The sequence below is a fragment of the Peromyscus californicus genome, unplaced genomic scaffold (genome assembly GCF_007827085.1).
Source record: "Peromyscus californicus insignis strain IS unplaced genomic scaffold, ASM782708v3 Scaffold_4__1_contigs__length_199733344, whole genome shotgun sequence".
In the NCBI taxonomy this organism is placed as follows: domain Eukaryota; kingdom Metazoa; phylum Chordata; class Mammalia; order Rodentia; family Cricetidae; genus Peromyscus; species Peromyscus californicus.
In genome coordinates this window covers 76,408,450-76,426,336 of record NW_026294562.1, presented here as the reverse complement: position 1 = coordinate 76,426,336, position 17,887 = coordinate 76,408,450, and the positions used below count along the sequence as shown (strand labels likewise).

General features: G+C 51.8%; 1 protein-coding gene across 1 annotated transcript in view; it reads right to left on the bottom strand.

Annotated features, from left to right (window-relative positions):
• Positions 1-7,347: 7,347 nt before the first annotated feature.
• The window catches only part of Mvp (major vault protein), a 29,736-nt gene continuing 19,196 nt past the window's right edge, over positions 7,348-17,887 (bottom strand). Inside the window, exons 6-15 of the mRNA XM_052714658.1 lie at positions 17,275-17,369; positions 16,777-17,013; positions 13,736-14,017; positions 12,720-12,964; positions 12,451-12,648; positions 9,934-10,320; positions 9,188-9,304; positions 8,642-8,768; positions 8,003-8,191; positions 7,348-7,622 (exon numbers count right to left, since the gene is read on the bottom strand). Coding sequence (XP_052570618.1) covers positions 7,491-7,622; positions 8,003-8,191; positions 8,642-8,768; positions 9,188-9,304; positions 9,934-10,320; positions 12,451-12,648; positions 12,720-12,964; positions 13,736-14,017; positions 16,777-17,013; positions 17,275-17,369 — 2,009 coding nt within the window. The 3' untranslated portion in view covers positions 7,348-7,490. The remainder of the gene's footprint in view (positions 7,623-8,002; positions 8,192-8,641; positions 8,769-9,187; positions 9,305-9,933; positions 10,321-12,450; positions 12,649-12,719; positions 12,965-13,735; positions 14,018-16,776; positions 17,014-17,274; positions 17,370-17,887) is intronic.

The following is a 17,887-nucleotide window of genomic DNA, read 5'->3' as shown; positions in this document are numbered from 1 at the left end:
TGGTGTTCTCAGAGCATGGTCCTTAGGCCACTTAAAGCATACATTCCCCCACACCCCATCGTGCTTCCTGGAACTCCTGGTCTTGCTTTGGCCTCTGGGTTTTGGGTTTACACTGTTACATGCCAGCCTAAGGGTTTTTGTTTAGTTTTCGTTTTGGCTTTTTTTTTTTTTTGAGAATGATTTATTTTATGTACAGTGGTGTTTTGCCTGCATGTCTGTTTTGGGCCCCCTGAAACTGAAACTACAGACAGAGAAGAGAAGAGCTGCCATGTGGGTGCTGGGAATTGAACCTGCGTCTCTTGGAAAAGCAGCTAATGCTCTTAACTACTGAGCCATCTCTCAGCACCAAGGCTTTTGTTTTGAGATGTATGTCATATATATACGTGTGTGTGTGTGTGTGTGTGTGTGTGTGTGTGTGTGTGTGTGTTAGCCCACACTGGCCTTGAGTTCCTAATTCTTTTGCTTCTGCCTCCTGAGTGCTGGGATGTGCCACCATTCCCACTGAAGTTTTAGTTTTTGAAACAGTATCGCTATATTACTGTGGTTGGCTTTGGCGAAATTCCTAGCTTCAAATGAGTCTCCAACCTCAGTCACTGGGACTGTGGGTGCATGTCACTTCCTGGCACCAGATTTCTTTGTTTTGGATTTTTGAGACAGAGTCTCATATAGCCCAGATTGGTCCCAACTGCTCTAGGAAGCTGGGGATGACCTTGAACTCCTGGTCGTCCTGCCTCCACCTCCCACATGCTAAGATTACTATAAGCAGGTGCCAGTAAACCCAGCACACTTCGTTTTGACGTGTATTGGGCGTGCCGTGTGAGACCCCACGCTGGGGTTGTTGGCAGGCATCACTTGTACCAACCTCCTAATAGCTTGGCTGTTTTACCCAACTTGTATTTGGGAAAGCTGACATTCAGGTGCAATTTTGGAGTTTTTGGAGACAGGGTCCTACTATAGCCAGGCTGGCCTCAAATTCAAAATCTTCCTGGCCTCAGATTTTTAGATGTTGGGCGTGTGCCACTACATCCAGTCGGATGGGATGTTGACATTTTAAGTCGATAGCTGGTGAGGACAGGAGGGAAGAGTTATTGCTCTTGGCAGAACAAACAACCCACAGAGGCAGGGGTCCATAGAGCACCCGGGCAATTAAGAGAGATTGAAATAGATCTTGATCCATGTGTCTGGAACACTAAGTGCTGGGATGTAGGAGAGTTGAGGCACCAGCAGCCAGCTGAGCAGCCTGAGGAGCTCAGGAGGACATTAGGCCTTTTTATTTATTTCCTTATGGAAATTCACTTTGGGTATGGGCTACCACCTTGAAGTGCTGTTTCCACACACTGTTTCGTCTGAATGTGAGACAGCTACTGTTGATCCTCGGGGGGGGGGGGGGGGGGGGGGGGGGGGCAGTTTGCCTCCAAAGCCTGCCCTCTTTGGCTGTTTCATGTCAGCAGGCTTCTAAAATATGGAATGCCCTCCATTCCTGATGTGACCCGATCCTGCCATGACTGAGTACCGATGCTGGTGGCTCTTCTCACCTCTTTTTGGGGGTATGCAGAATGTGCATGGAAGGGCTGAGATGTTGGTGCTTTAGGAGAATGTTGACCCACACAAATCTGATCACATTTCATGTGGTCCAGAGACCCCATCAGGCCTGCTCTGGTGGAGGTGGGAGATTGGGTGAGGTGGTCTCCTAAAGACTTGCCTGGAAGTAGCCATTGCTCCCACCAGATGGATCTTCTGAAAATTCATCAGAGGAGCCCTCTGCTGTCCCTGCTCCTACAGCCCTGCCTGACTCTAGGGCTCTGTCTGTAACCATATATGATACCGGCGGCCTCACTCGATATGGAGTACAGCTATATACAATCTTCACAAGGAGAATGGGTGTGAATGCCTGGTAGCAGAATGTTGCACCTGAGGCCTGAAGCCTGAAAGGGCTAACTGCACAGAAGGGCCTGTGTCCCATGAGGTTGAGCCTCGAGTCAGCGTGGGACTTTTAGTCTTCCATTCAGTGGTTGGACTGAACTCTGGAAGAACCTGCAGGGCACAGGGCCTGCATTTACAGCCTAGGACCTAGAGGCTCTTGATCTGGAGGTGGGGGGTGGGGAAGTCTGGAATTTGGTCCTGGAGTCTGTACTTGATGTAGGGAATAGAGTGGAGTCACATATATGCAGTTTAGTCAGCCTTATCTTGAGGGATTCCCTAGGGTTTTGACCAACTTTGAATGAAAAATATTTGGGAAAGAAATTGCATGTCTACTGGATGTGTACAGACATTTTTGTTATTTTCTTTTTTTTGTTTGTTTGGTTTTGTTTTTTGTTTTTTTCGCGACAGGGTTTCTCTGTATTGTTTTGGTGCCTGTCCTGAATTTTGCTCTGTAGACCAGGCTGGCCTCGAACTCAGAGAGATCCGCCTGGCTCTGCCTCCTGAGTGCTGGGATTAAAGGCATGCACCACCATTGCCCAGCTTGTTATTATTTTCTAATGATACGGTATACCAACTAGCTCCATAGCATCGACGTGGTGTTAGACATTATAGGAATGTGGGGATGATCTGAAGTATGTGGGAGCATTGTGTAGGGTTATGTGTAAATACTACACCGTTTTCTTATGGGTGGACACAAATCTTGAGTTCCATGTTGGGTTGTGTGTCCTAGAACCAACCCTCCATAGGTACAGAAGGATGATTATAATAATTCCCTAGAAATTAACTATGTTCATTCACGCTGAATGAATAACCTCATGTAAGTATTGTGGTTCATTCCATGCAATGGCTGTGTCTTGGAGAGGGCAGGAGATGGGTATGCCCAGTCTGCTGTTCTTTGGGTGCTCTCACGTCTCCTCCATTTCACGATGCAGTTAAAAATGACCCTGGGTGCAAGAGAGATGGCTTAGCAGTTAGAAGTCCTTGCTGCTCTCACAGAGGATCAGTGTTCTAGTCCTGGTACCCAAACCATGCAGCCTCACAACCACCCCGAACTCCAGCTCCAGGGAACCCAGTGCCTCACGGGTACCCACACTCAACATGCACAGGCACACACGTGTCCATAAACAAAAGGTGGGGTTTGGTTTGGTTTGGGTTTTTCTTTGTTTTTTAGCCGGATATGGTGATGCACACCCTTAGTCCTAGAGCTCAGGAGGCAGAGGTGGGAGCATCTCTGTGAGTTCGAGGCCAGCCTGGTCTATCGAGTGAATTCCAGAACAGCCAAAGCTACATAAAGAGACCCTGTCTCAAAAAACAACGATTTTTTTTTATTTTAATTTTTACTTATTTATTTATTTTTGGGTTTTGGAGACAGGGTCTTACTGTGTGGTCCCGGCTGCCCTGGAACTCACTGACCTTGAACTCATAGAGATCCACCTGCCTCTGCCTCCCAAGTGCTGGAATTAGAGGTGTGTCCCACCATCAACTGGCTGATTTTTTTTCTTTGAAAAAAAACCCAACTAAACAAACAAAAAACAACCCTAGCTGTTATAACCAATTCCAAGATGCAGTGGTAGGAAGTTTCCAAGACTAGTGGGGCATGCTTGTAAGTCCAGTAGTCAGGAGGCTGAGGCAGAGAGATCACTGAGTTCAGGAGGCCAGCCTGGACTATGCAGTGAGACTGTCCCCCATGCCCACCCTCAACTCTTTCCTTCTAAAAGGTTCCTTAAACCAGTTACTTTTCCCCGTATTCAACCAAAGGAAAGCCGTCTGTACCAGCTGGAGGAAATGGCTTGTGTTGGACTTGAGCAGTGACCATACTGTTATTTCTGTTTCTGTTTATTTTCTGGGCAATTTATGGGTAAACGTGGGAGCTGACTGGAATCTGCCCCCATGTGAGCAGGGACCCTGCTGTATTTCCAATGAGGTGTTTTCCTGTCGTGGAGGTAGACCTTCCTGCTACCTGTGCTGGGCCAATCTTCATGCATACACTTTAGAGTGATTTCTCTGCTGCCTGGGACTGGAAACGCTATGGAGTACATACAGTAGTCAGGCCAAGCTGGTTATGCTGCGGTAACACCACTCTCCACCCAGTCTCAATTGCTCCAGATGGTATACACATTCCTTTCCCACCACCTGTCCCTCATGGTTGACCTGTACCTCTCCTCGATGCCATTTCCCATCCTGGATGCAGGCTGATGGAGTAGCCTGTGTGGGGGATATTACTGATCATACTTTTATATGGGAAAGAGAAGAGTGTAGTGATTATGTTATGTCCCCAGCACTTCATTGACGAGAAAAATCACATGAGCAACCTGATGGGCACTCTGCGTCCATATGGAGACAGGAAGTCATCACTGGAAGTGAACCCAGAGGCCAGGGGTGACAGTAGGGCTGGAGAACTGGATTCTGAAGACAGTGGTGCTGACTGAGAATGTAGGTAGGAGAAAAGGGGTGTAGGGGGATCTGCCCTGAGGGCTGTGTAGAAAAAACAGCACTGGCCAATGGTGAGGCAGAAAGAAAACTAGAGTGGTCACAGGAGCCCAGTGTGGAAAGAGGTGATCTGCCAAATGACAGGTGAGGCTAGGCAGGAGCAGACGGAACTGGATAGACACCACCTGTGATACCTATAAAGCAGTGGAGAGCCTGGGGTGATGGTGTACTCCTTTAATCCCAGCACTCTGGAGGCAGAGGCAAGCAGATCTCTGAGTTCAAGGACAGCCAGGACTGTTATACAGAGAAACCCTGTCTAAAGAGAAAAAAAAAAGAAAAAAAGAATTAGACATGTGTATATCTGTATATATGTATGTATGCATGTATATATAAAGAAGTGGAGAGGCCAGGTGGTGGTGGCACATGCCTTTAATCCCAGCACCTGAGAGGCAGAGGCAGATGGATCTCTTTGAGTTTAAGGCCAGCCTGGTCTACAGAGTAAGTTCCAGGAAAAACAAAAAAGCAGACAGGAAAGAAGTGGAGATACACTAATGAGGACAGTCTGAAAAGCCAATGAAGTGTGAGGAATGGGAACTGAGACCGCAGAGAACTCTGGGGAAATCTGGCTGGGAAGCAAAGGAGGAGAGGTAAGACAGGAAGGCGTGTAGGACTTCTGTTTTATTGTGGGGGCTGTGTGCATGGTGCACGCACATGTGTGTGGAGGTCAGAGGAAGAGGACATCTCCACCTCACTCCCTTGAGACCAGGTCTACAGCCTGCAGCCTGATGGCTTCGCTAGCTGGCCAGCAAGCGCCAGCAACCCTGTCTCCGACCTCAGGGTTGAGGTTACAGCCTTGCTGCACAGCCACAGCTGCTTTTTGTTTGTGGGTACTTGGAATCCAAACTCAGATCGTGTGCTCTTAACAGGGAATGACTTTTACCTGTTTTATGTGTCATAGAGTTGAAGGAATTCATAGACGGATAACTGGGGCCCAAAGGAGGAGTAACTTCTGGTTGCCGAGGCAGGAGCTGGGTTAGGAGTCAGCTCTCAGGACAAGATGGGTGGGACCTAGGGCCCGAGGTGAGGAATCCTTGGTGGGCACCATGTCGAGGACAAACAGTTCAGTGCTCAGAGTGTTGGTCCGCTGCTGGGAGGGAGACAGCCTGCCTGCCCAGTGTGCTGCTATTTTTTTCACAGAGGTGAGAAAAAGTGGGCAGGGAGGAGGAGGGTGAGAAGAGGAGGTATGAACAGTTGTTCTGAAGGGAAGGCATGGGGAGGAGATCGTCGGGGGGAGCAGGCCTCCCCGGGGGCTGTGACTGGAATCTAAAATGAGAATGCTCACATGCTGGGGTCTCCTCTGGGGTTACAGACGGAAGGAGGGAGCTGGTGGACAGCAGCTGATACATGTGCTGATCTCAGCTCTGCACAGTGAGGCTGGAGGACTGAGTTCGTGGTCAGACCCCGTCTCGAAGGAAGGAAGAGAGGAGGCGGGGAGCGGCAGCTGGGGGAGAGAAAGGGATGGAGGAAAGGAAAGGAGGAGGCAAGAGGGAAAAGCAAATGCTGAGGGTGTAGTTCAGTGACCGGGCATTTGCAGTGAGGGCCCTGAGCTCCTTACCTAGCAATGTGCCATGGGGAGAGGGCGTGGGAGGTCTTTTCCCACTAAACATCGCAAGGGTGAGGAAGATAAGGAAGTCACAGGTTTTGATTGAGTGACTTGTAGGGACGGAGCCCAGGATCCAAGTTAGGCAGTGAACAAGTGATGTTTCCCAGAGTCGTGTTGTTACTGGCAGTGGCAAGAGCAGTCAGAGGAAGTCTCGGAGCCAGGAGCTGAGACCTGAAGGGACAACCACCAGGTACAATCTTACTTGTCCCTAGAGGCCCTTGGCAATACACAATGTTTAATAGACAGCAGGTACCAGTTGAAGAACTTGAAATTAATTAGTTCTCTTGAGGAAAGGCTTGGGGAGGTCGGGAGTAGGAACTCACACAGCCAAGCCAGAATGGCCCAGTGCTGGGAGTTAACATGGACAGGCCCTTGGCCTCATCGAGTGCAGGCTTTAGTAGAGACACCAACCACACAAATGCACCTCAGGAGCACTCGGGAGATGCAAAGCTCGTGAGATGAGGCTCTAGTGAGGGAAAAGGAACAAAAACATCATCACCAACCTTGCTTAGCTGGGAAACCACGGGCCCATTTCACGCATGGGAGGAAGAGTCACCTTCAGAGCCGCACAGGAAATGGGGCTAAATTTTTCTCTCCACTCCAGGATCATTTTATTTCCACAGTGGTGACAGGGCAGGTCTGACATCTAAAACCCCACCTGTCTTTAACCCAGCCCACCTCGCACCTCTACTGCGTTCCTACCGACTGAGCCCACATCGTTTCACCAAATAAAGGCCCTTTGCAAGTTTGGGTAAAGTTTGAGGGGCAGAAAGGAAAGAGGGCCCCCCAATGCTCCTTAAAAGCCCAGACCAGAGCCTTCAGAGTGCGCTCTAGACCCTGCTGCCCCTAGCGGGGTCCTCTCCCCCAATCTGCTGGCCTCATCTAGGAGGGAACAGGTGCCTAGTGCAAGCCTAGTGCAAGCCTGGCACACCCGCTGGTGTGCCGGCAGGTGGCGCCATGGGAGTCTCCCGTGTGAGGCTGAGCAGGGCTCTGCAGCCTCAGGGCGACTCAGCCGGGTGGCCAGGATTCATGGAAGGACCAGCTGTGAGTGAGCTGTTGCAAGTGTAGGAGTGGTCCCATTCTGTCCTGGCCCAACGGGACTCTTCTACAGCACCGTCCCCTCCTACCTGGGGTCTAAAAAGCTGCGGTCTGAAGGACAGCAGGCTTGGAAGGCTTGGGGTCCCACACTTATCGTGGATTTAGGTTGGTTTTCTCCCTGACTGTTTCCCTGGAGACCAAATAGTCTCTGGTAATTATATCAAGACTTGAGGGGCTTCTTCTCTTCACCAGTAAGCTCCCATGTCACCTAGGCTAGAGGTAACAGAAAAGAATTTAAATTTCCAAAATTATCGTTTTATTTTATCTATTGTCAGTACAATCAGTGTTGACCTAAGGCACGGTGTGGCTGCTTCAAAGAGATTGGAGCAGGAGACTGGCAAAGGCCACCCTTCCCCAGGCTGGGCCCGCCGCCACGTTACTTCTGTGCTGGCGGCTGACCGTCAGACCCCAGCCCCAGCAGCCCGAAGGCCGTGTTGAAGAGGTTGATGGGAGAAGAGCCATCTGTGATGAGAGTGGATTTCAGGCCCAGGGACTGAAGAAGTTTCACCTGCAGGGTGGGAGGATAAAGTCAGGCAAGAAGCCCCCTCAGAAACCGGTGCTTTATCTCGGCTCCCTTCCTCTAGAGGGGCCCTCCTAAACCAGGTGGGTTCTGAAGAGCCACCGTCACCCGGCGCATCTCCCTTCCTGACTTTCTTTGAGGTACTGGTGTCTCATCTGTTCCTGTCCCCCTCACAGCGCTGGCTCTGCAGGGTCTAGGACAGTGCCTGATGCTGGTGTGGCATCGCATCGTGCTCAATGACAGGCCACAGAGACAGCTCCCTCCCAAACCCCTTCCCATCTGCCAACATTTCCCCCGGACGCGTTTGCCTTTTACCTTCTTGGTTCCAAGGCCAACATCCACTCTCCCTCTGTGCCTTTCTGCCTCACCTGCATCTCTGGCCCAGCCACAGCCAGGTCCTTGATGGTGCCGGGGCCCAGGGCCTCTGTCATCTCCTTGAACTTCTTTGCCTCCACATCAGCTAGCTGCTGCGCCTTGCTCACTTCCAGCTGCAGCTGGGCCCGGGCATAGACCAGTTCCAGCTCTCGTACTTTCTGCACTCGCTCCAGCTCAGCCTCCTGGAAGAGGGAGACCAGGCTAGCTTGAAGTCATGCGGCCTAGGAACTGTCCAGCAAATCACCCAAGCTAGCAACCCTGGGGGAACTGAGGCAGAAGGGAACCTCAGGTGCAAATCCCAGCTATGCCACTCCTGAGCTGGTGACTCCTAGGAAGGAGTCCCCCAGTTCAAGCCGCAGTGTAAAATGGAGGTGACAAGTACCTCAAGCATGAAATGAGGTCACGGATGTAAAGCACACACAACAAGGTGGGCGACGCTTCAGTGCTCAGCTGTGGGGTGACTAATAAGCCCTGTCTTCCGTTACCAAGTGCAGACTTTGCAAACCCCTGGGAGCTTGAGTGGTGCTTTGTGTCAGGCTGTCTACTCAGTATCCCGCTTGGTTTCAGGGCCTTCAACCAACGGCCTCTTCCAGGCCCCAATGCCACCCTTCCAGCAGCCACCCCCAGCTCACCGTCTCAATGGCTAACGCCTGTGCCTTCAGCTTGGCCTGCAGTACAGAACCTTCTCCTTCAATTCGAGCAGCCTCTGCACGGGACTCGGCCTCTGCCTTGGCGTTCCCTGTGCTTTCCACAGCCATGCTGCGGGGGAAAACAGAGTTGGGGGAGACCTAGAAGGAAAGCCCACCCACCCAGGGACTTGAGGGGGGCACCATGACACAGGTGTGACGGTCAGAGGACAACTTGTGAGGATCGGTTCTCTCCTTCCACTATGTGGGTCCCTGGGAACTCAGGTCATCAGGCTTGGGAGCAAGCACCTTGACCCATTCTGTCGTCCTGCTGAGCCATAATATTTAATTTTCTTCCAGTGCTGGGGATGGAGCCTTGTACGTGATAGGCAAGTGCTCTACCTCTAAGCCACATCCTCAGCCCTTCTTGGGTCTTGATTTATGCCTGAAAGCATGCTCTGCTTGCCTCTCACCCCGACCCCCGCCTGAGCCCAGCAGCTTTGCCAAGACCCTCAGACCGGCCAGTCTTTCCACCTCCATGTCTTGGCCCACCTCATAGCCTCAAGCTCCAAGAGTTCCTTGCGGGCTTTCTCAGCTTCTGACTGGTCCAAGATCTTCTGCCTCTCAAGCCGGCCACGGGCTTCCTGCTCTAGTCTCTGAGCCTCATGCCTGGGCAAGAACAAGAGCAGATGAGATGGTAGTGTGAGGCCAGAGCTGAGAAAGGAGCACCTGGAGCAGAGACTGACCCTGTCCCCTCCCCAAGCACTCAACATGCACCTGGACCCAGAACAATGAGCAAGCAGCAGGCAGCCATAGCGCAGCTCTAGGCCTATGAAAGACAAACATGCTGGATGGGCTCTGCTGTCCTGGAAGCACCTCCCATGGGACGGAAACAGGCTAGGGTGCTTCCAGACATCGATGAGCACCTGGGAGCAAGTGGATGAGTGGGAAGAGTTGCAAGAGAAAGTAAGGGGTTCTCCGAGGAGGTGACCTTGGGGCTGAAAAAGTACCCTAGGCAAAGAATTTCCAAAGGCCCAAGGTGGGACCAAGCTGAAGGCTGGGGACAGGAAGACGGAGCTCTCCTGGAGAGCCTGGAAGGCCCTGAAAAGAGTGGGAAGCCACGGGAGTGGGAATGTCCTGTTTTAATGGTCATGCTGGGTAGAGAATAGACCCTGGGGGACCAGAGGGCAGCAGGCAGACCATTTGTGAATGCCACTTTATTCAGGTCTAGGCACTAGCTGAGATGTTTCCCCTGCCCACCCCCTCCACCCCCGCCCCCACCCCGCCACCCCGCTCACTTGGCTGCTGCCTCCTGGGAGTTGGTGGTAATTTCAATGGCTAGCTGGACACTGCGCTGAAGGGCGTCCCGGGTCCTCTGGTCCACAGGCTCTACAGACTGCACGTCCACACTGCTGACCACCAGCCCATTTTGGGGAAAGATGGCCCGGTCACGAGCCTGGGGCAGGAGTGCGCCATCAGGACCTGTGTCTTCGGACATCTCAAAGCCAAAAACAGCCATGCGAATGATTCGAGCTGAGTTCTTATGGAAGTCGTCAAAGGTGACGGAGGCTACGGCCCCTCGCACTCGGGACGCAATGGCTTTGCACGCGTCCCCCACGAAGTCAGGCACGGAGAAAAGCTTCGCTGTCTCTTCAGGGTCATCCCGGTTCTTCAGCTCAAAGTGCCTGTGAACAAAGAGGCCCAGAGTGGGAAGCTTTTTCCCACAAGCAATGATAGCCTTTCCGAGCAGGATTTCAACACCCATCCTCTGGGGCTGAACAGCAGCTCCTACGGTGGAGACGTTAATTTGTGCCCAGCAAGCACGTATGTTCTATCTTCAGAGTCCCTACGGTGGAGATACCTATTCCCCCATTTTACAGAAGAGGAAATAAAGAGTTAGAGGCGTTAAATTCAAGGTCACACCATATGTGGCAAGACAAAACTTGAATCCAGGCAAGATGGCTCCAGGGTCTGTGCTCTTCACTGTCCCTAGGCCAGCTCCTTATCTGCCTTGGTCAGTGTGCCAGCTCTTCACCAGACGCTGGTGAACACCACGTCTCCAGGTGACTCCTGGAAACAGGGCCTCACCCAGGAGACCCAGGCTGGCTTTGAGCCCTTTCAGCTGACACTGGCCTTGAATACCTGATTCTCCTGCTTCTACCTCCTGAGTGCCGGGATTACAGCCATGCGCTGTGCTGATGATGTTAATTTAAAAAAAAAAATTACTGTGTGTGTTTGTGTGCACAGTGTGGGAGGGCCATGGCCTTCCTATGGAGGTCAGAGGGCCACTTTGTGGAATCGGCTCTCTCTATCCACCTTGATGTGGGCTCAGGGACAGCTGAGGTCGCCAGGGTCTATGCAGCAAGCTCCTTTACCTGCCCCCTGCTTTACCCGCGCCCCTGCTGGCTTCTTTGAAAAATAGTTTGTATTTCACAATTTCATACAAGTACATAATGTACTTTGATCACACTTACCCCAGGACCTCTTCTATTCTTCCTCTCACTCCCCCTGGACCCCTCCTTCCCAGCCTCACTCCTAGTTCCATGACCTTTATTAAATGACCCACTGAGTTAATTAGGGCCCTTTGTATGAGCATCGGTATGGACTTGTTTACTGGAGTATGGGCAACTTATAGGTGGTGACATCACTGAAGAAAAGTTATTCTCTTGCCCCCAGCACCCCAGCATTCGAGTTTTCATTTCAGTGCTCTGTGAAGTAGGTCAACTTCATTTTCCAGCCAGGGAAAAGGAGGAAAACACAACGTTCCTTATGCAGGTCCCCAGATGGCAAAGAGCACTGCTGGGACAGGACCCAGCAGTGTGTTCTGGCCACAGGTTCACACTGCTCACAGCTGGGACAGGACCCACCAGTGCGTTCTGGTCACAGGTTCACACTGCTCACTCACAGCTGGGACAGGACCCAGCAGTGTGTTCTGGCCACAGGTTCACACTGCTCACAGCTGGGACAGGACCCAGCAGTGCGTTCTGGCTACAGGTTCACACTGCTCACAGCTGGGACAGGACCCAGCAGTGTGTTCTGGCCACAGGTTCACACTGCTCACAGCTGGGACAGGACCCAGCAGTGTGTTCTGGCCACAGGTTCACACTGCTCACAGCTGGGACAGGACCCAGCAGTGTGTTCTGGCCACAGGTTCACACTGCTCACAGCTGGGACAGGACCCACCAGTGCGTTCTGGCCACAGGTTCACACTGCTCACAGCTGGGACAGGACCCACCAGTGCGTTCTGGTCACAGGTTCACACTGCTCACTCACAGCTGGGACAGGACCCAGCAGTGTGTTCTAGCCACAGGTTCACACTGCTCACTCACAGCTGGGACAGGACCCAGCAGTGTGTTCTGGCCACAGGTTCACACTGCTCACAGCTGGGACAGGACCCAGCAGTGCGTTCTGGCTACAGGTTCACACTGCTCATGTCCACTGATTATAAAAAACCATTCTCTTAAAAAACCTTGCAGAAGCCTTTAGTCCCAACACCGGGGAGGAGAGCCAGGTGAATCTCTGTGAGTTTGAGGCAGCCTAGTCAACATGTGAGTTCCAGGACAGCCAGGGCTGTAGAGAAATCTTGTCTCAAAAACAAACAAAAAACAAACCAAAACAACTTGCAGTGATAAGCTGGGTAGTGCCCTTTTACTGGGGCCCTGAAGTCCTCATCCTAGGTTAGGCCACACCCTCCCCACACATCCTGAACTCCCAGCTCCCTCCTGGTCTAGGGCACCGAGGCCTGCCTCTGCCCGCCCCCCATGTCCCTGAGGCTGCCCCCCTGGGTCCCAGCTCCCCCAGGGTCCCAGTCTCACCAGTTGTAGGCGAGTTGCAGCTGCAGCCGGGCATGGTCTGCGGTCTCAATGGTGATGACGTCAGTAAAGAAATCAGGCCCCAGCAGCAAGCAGAGCGCGCGGCGAGCGTGGGGACGCTTGGGCCGCCCAGCAGAAAGGGACAATACCGTGAACTGCTCCTCGGGATCCAGTGACACTAGCTCAGGCCCAAAGACCACTCTGTGGAGACAGGTGGAAGTCAGACTCTGAGAGCACCCTCGGGACCCCGCGGGGGCCGTCCGCTGGCTCACCGGGCTCTCTTGGCTCTGTAGTCATACACCTGCACAGCCGCGTTGTGCGGGACGCGGTAGCTGACCACTCGGGTCTTGTTCCTTGGAGCTGAGGGCTGAAGGACCTTGCCTGTGACCGTCTGACCCCTGTCTGCCAGAGGGTCATGCCCCAAGTTCAGCAGTTCCTCCACCCCGGGAGGCAGCTCCTTTTCCCATAGGACTTCATCCTGGGTCAGCATGTAGGTGCTTCCAATCACAGCCCGCACCTAGGAAAGGAATTTTCAGAGAGGGTAGGAGGGAGAATGTCACCCCTAGTGTCCTGAGCGGACCCTGTCCAGGGCTAGCACAGTATCCTGGTTAAAGGAGGTCTCTGCAGGAAGGCTGCACTCAAGCTTGGTTGCCATCTGCTAGGTGTTTTCTCAAGCTATGCCCAGGCTTTACTTTCCTCATCTGTATAATGGGCCATCTGGGGTTACACAATGAGGAGCGCTCACAAGTCTAATTCAAACAACAGCACTTGGCATGCAGCAAGTGCTTGATAGTATTTCTAGGATTTCCCTTGATGGAGCAGCGTGGGGGACATCACAGAAACAGATGTGACCCTAGGAAGCACCTCATATACACGGACATCGTCTTGGACTCCGAATTGTTTCTACATTAGATTCTCAGGGAAAGAGGTTGCCAATGTAGTCCTTAGTCAAACCAAGGTCAAGGTTTTTTAGGTGAAACGGCAAAGGAGAGTCCTACCGAGATGTGGGCCATATTCCTGTGTGACCTTCATGCTGGGACCACATCTGCAGTAGGGCAGAACCCCCTAGTTCATCCTCTCAGCTGCAAACTCTAAAACGTAAAACTAGACACCTAGCACGAAGACAGCAAATGGAATATGAAATGGCCTCACATCTGCCAGACAGCCACCTGGCTGCTGCCCTGTATGCTGTTGGAGCCTTCCCCCCACCTGCCTCTTCCCATTAGCATCTCCCGCTTGCCCAGAGGAAGCCACTGCTGGTCCCCCCCCCCCATCCCCCCGCTGGTACCTTCCCGGTCTTGACATCCTGCACATAGATGCCCTCATTTTGGTCCAGAGGGATGGCCTGGCGCTCCTCCACCACCTCCACTTTTGCAGATGGCACGTACTCCAGGGGCCCGCGGATGAGCCAGCGGTCCCCAGCCTGGTGGGAGACCTTCTCCTCGCCCTCCCCCTCGTCCAGGGCCTGCAGCGCCCTCAGCAGCAGCCCTTGCTGCTCCGACAGCACATACACATCCTGGATGCCTCTCTCCAGCCTCTCCCCTGGCTGGAGGAAAAAGGACTTCTCTCCCTGGTGGGAAAGAGGGGAGGTTAGGACTCGGAGCCGCTCAGGTCTGGAGCAGAGCCGCGCTGCCTCCATAGAACCTTCTGGCTTGCCGCCTCTGCCGACCTTGAGCCGGGTCTTCTGGGGTCACTTCCCCATCCACACGCTGTGTTGGGCTCGTGTCGAAGGTGGAAGCCCCCAGCACACCCCTGTCAGAGCACCTGTCTCTCTGTCTGGACAAACGCTGGCAGCTCACCTTGTCGAGTCTGTAAATGGTCGGGACCTAGGTCCTCAGGCTAAACAGGTAAGAATTACCCTAAGCTGGGTGCAGTGCACATGTCTGCAATCTCCACACTTTGGACGCTAAAGAAGGATCATCCTGGGTAACAAAGTGAGAACCAGTCACAAAAACCAAAGCAAAGAATCCCCGAAGAAAATAAAACGGTCACAAAGAAATGATATATATTTAACCTAGTGCTGCTTTTCATTTCTTCCCGCGGTTTGTTTTATTGATCTGGTAGAATTTGAGGGTGGGCAAACTCCGGTCACAGGGCCAGAGCTGACCTGCCACTATGTTGTTTATTGGTGGTGTTGATGGTGTGGGACTTTGCCATGTTGCCCAGGCTGGTTGTGGACTCCCCGACTCTTGTATCAGGCTCCCAAGTAGGTGGGAATACAGGTGTACACTTCACTGGCTTTTTTAATTCTCTCCTTTGAGAAGGGGTCTTGCTGTGTAGCCCAGGTTGGCCTCAAATTCTCAGCCCTTCTGCCTCAGCTTCTTGAGTGTTGTGAGTACAGGTGTGTGCCACATCTGGCCCAGCTTATATTTTAAGGAATATACAGACTTCTCTCTGTATCTGTGGATAGTGGGTTCTAGAACTTCTCACCTAAAAGCCCCAAAGTGGTGCTCAAGTCCCTTATGGATACAGTCCACACATCCTCCTATGAACCTTAAATCATAAATCATATGTAGATTACATATTACTGATAATACCATGTAAAGTCTGTATTAGAAAAAATTTACATATTTTCTGTTCATATGGAATTTTTCCAAAAATTTTTTATCTGCTGTTGACTGAATCATAGATATGGGACTTGTGGATAAAGAGTGCTGACTGTGTTTGTCTGTGTATGTATGCATGTTTAGGTGGGTGTACATGTGGGAGGGTATGTGTGTATTGTGTGTGAATATGTGTGGAGGCCAGAGGTCAACCTTAGATGCCACTCCTCAGAAGCCAGTTAACTCTTTTTAAATTGATGTTTAAACTACTTTATTACTATTAATAATATTTGGCATGTATGTGTGCACATGCCATGGCACACATGTAGAGGTCAGAGTTCAGTTTGCAGGAGTCAGTTTTCCCAGTCTACCAAATGGGTTGTGGGGAATGAACTTGGATCATCATGCTTAGTGAGAAGCATCTTTATGCACTGAGCCACCCCACCAGCCTTCCCTGGTTGTCTGAGACAGGGTCCTTCACTGGAACCTGGGGATCAATGACTAGACTAGGTTGGCTCGGCAGCAAGCCTCACAGATCCTCCAGGCTCTCCTGCCCTAGCCCTGGGATTCTAAGTGCATGCCCCATGCCAGTGGGGACGAGGCATTGAATTCAGGTCCCATGCTTGCCTGTTACCAACTGAGCTGCTCCTCAGCTCCGGACTGTTTTTTTGTGATATAATCCACAAGTTTTACCCATTTAGAGCATGAAACTCATGTTAGTAGATTCATAATCACTTGACTGTCTCAACTGTATAAGTCTAGAATATTTTTATCACCTTTAAAAGAAACCTGTACCTGAGGCTCCCATCCATCTCCACCCACCCCACCAACCAACAATCTACTGCCCAAGCCCCTGGATTTCTACATTCTGGACATTTCACATGTATGGAATCATACAGTGTCTGCCCTTTCATGTTTGGCTTCTTCACTTAGCTGCTGTTTTCAGTCTTTGTCTGTTGGGGTATTAAAAAAAATACTTCTTTTAAAATTCCACCATATTGATATGCCACATTTTTAAAAATCCATCCATCAAATGATAGACACTTGGGTTGTTTTGTTTGTTTGTTTTTGAGATTGGATCTCACTATGTAGCCTTGGCTGGCCTGGAACTCACTATGTAGCCCAGGCTGGACTGGAATTACAAAGATCTGCCTGCCTCTGCCTCCTGAGTGCTGGGATTAAGGGCGTGCGCTGCCGTGTCCGAAAAGGGCTGTTCTGACTTTTCCTACCTCCCCGGACCCCTTTCTTTTCTTTTCATTTTTTAGACAACATCTCGTGTGTTGGGGTGGCCCAGAACGCACTCTGGGTCTTGAACTCTTGATCCTCCTGCCTTAACCTTCCTAGTGCATTGAGTAACTTTAGTCCAAATCTTACCCACGTAAGGCCTAAGCTGTCCAGTCCCTGTCTTTGTGGTGGCAGCTTGCTAAACTGTCACAGGGGGCGGGGGAGGGCGGCGGAGGGCAGAAGGTGAGGAGGTTGTGAGATTTGTCATATACAGAAGAAAAAGGTTCTGGAACATGGAGGAGCAAATCCCAGGACCTCTAGGTGGGGCAGAAGTTCCCAGAAGTGGCAGCAGCAGGTACATAAGGTCTGAAGAGGAAACCTAGGACCACTAAGGGAACCAAATAGGACAATGTGTCAGGAATATAAACCTAAGTGTATAAAAGCACTGACGGTGTTTAGAATATGTGTACTGTTTAGAAGAAGTGAAGGGAGAGAGATTAGAAGACCTCTGGTCACTCAAGGGTCTTGATTCTCACAAGCTCTGGGGAGGAGAGCAGCTTACCTTGACAACACGCTTTTGTCCCAGCTGGTTCTTGCCATCTGGTCCCATTGGGTCAAGGATGACACAGTAATGCCGAGGTCCCAGAGTGGTGATGGGTACCACCCCCAGCACCTCCTCATAGACATCTGGCACATGGGCTTCTGTGTCCCGCACGGTCACCAACCATTCCTCCCCAGTGCGGTGGACCACTCCCCGAAGGTCCTTGAAGTTCTGCCGAGCCCGGAGGTGCAGGGCTGTCTGCAGGAAGAAACGCGGGTGTTTGTGGAGGCCTCCCCACCACCTTCCCTCTGCCAGCACCTTGGATTTGGGAATACCATAGGCCCCTAACTGGTCCCAGTTCTCAGGGCCAATGCCCACCTACCCTGGAGGATGCTCCAGGGCTGTCCTCTGGAGATCTGACCTATGACCTTAGGGCTGCTGCTTCTCCTTTCCTGGCACATTGTCTGCCTCTCTGAGCACTGCCTAGCCAATTCCCTAACCCACATCCAGAGCACAGACCTTTTCTGTAAGGATCACAGCGTCCACCAGATCCAGCACCTCTTCAAACACAGCCGGGAGATAAGCGCCCACGGATCGGACCAGCCACTCCTCACCTGGGGCGTGAGCAGGAAGGAGGAGTCAGCACAGCTAGCCTCCCACCATGGCTTCTCCACACAGCCTAGGTGACAGGACCAAAGAAATGCCACCGCCCCACACTCCGGGGTTGAGCGCCTGACAAGGTCCTTACAGCCACTCTTTTCTATGAGGCCAGAGGGAAAGTAACCTCTATCCCAGAAGAATTAAAACAACAACAGCCTTTTAGAGGCGGGGCCTGGTGGCACATACCCATAACCCCAGCACTCCTGAGGTTAAGGTGGGAGGATCAGGAGTTTTTGGACAGCCGAGGCTACATAGGGAGACCCGTCTCAAAAGGCAAAACCCAAAAAACTACAAAGGCATTTCTAGAATGCCAAGTCACCGCTCCAGCTCCAGCCTGCGATGCTGTCTCTAAGCACCAAAGACTTGATTTTCCATTCTCCTGCAATGGGCAGAAGGCCCCCTACTAGGCCTGTGAGTGTCATGTTGTTTATTGGAGCAGCAAGCCACACAGTCTCACCCTGCCTGGTCACAT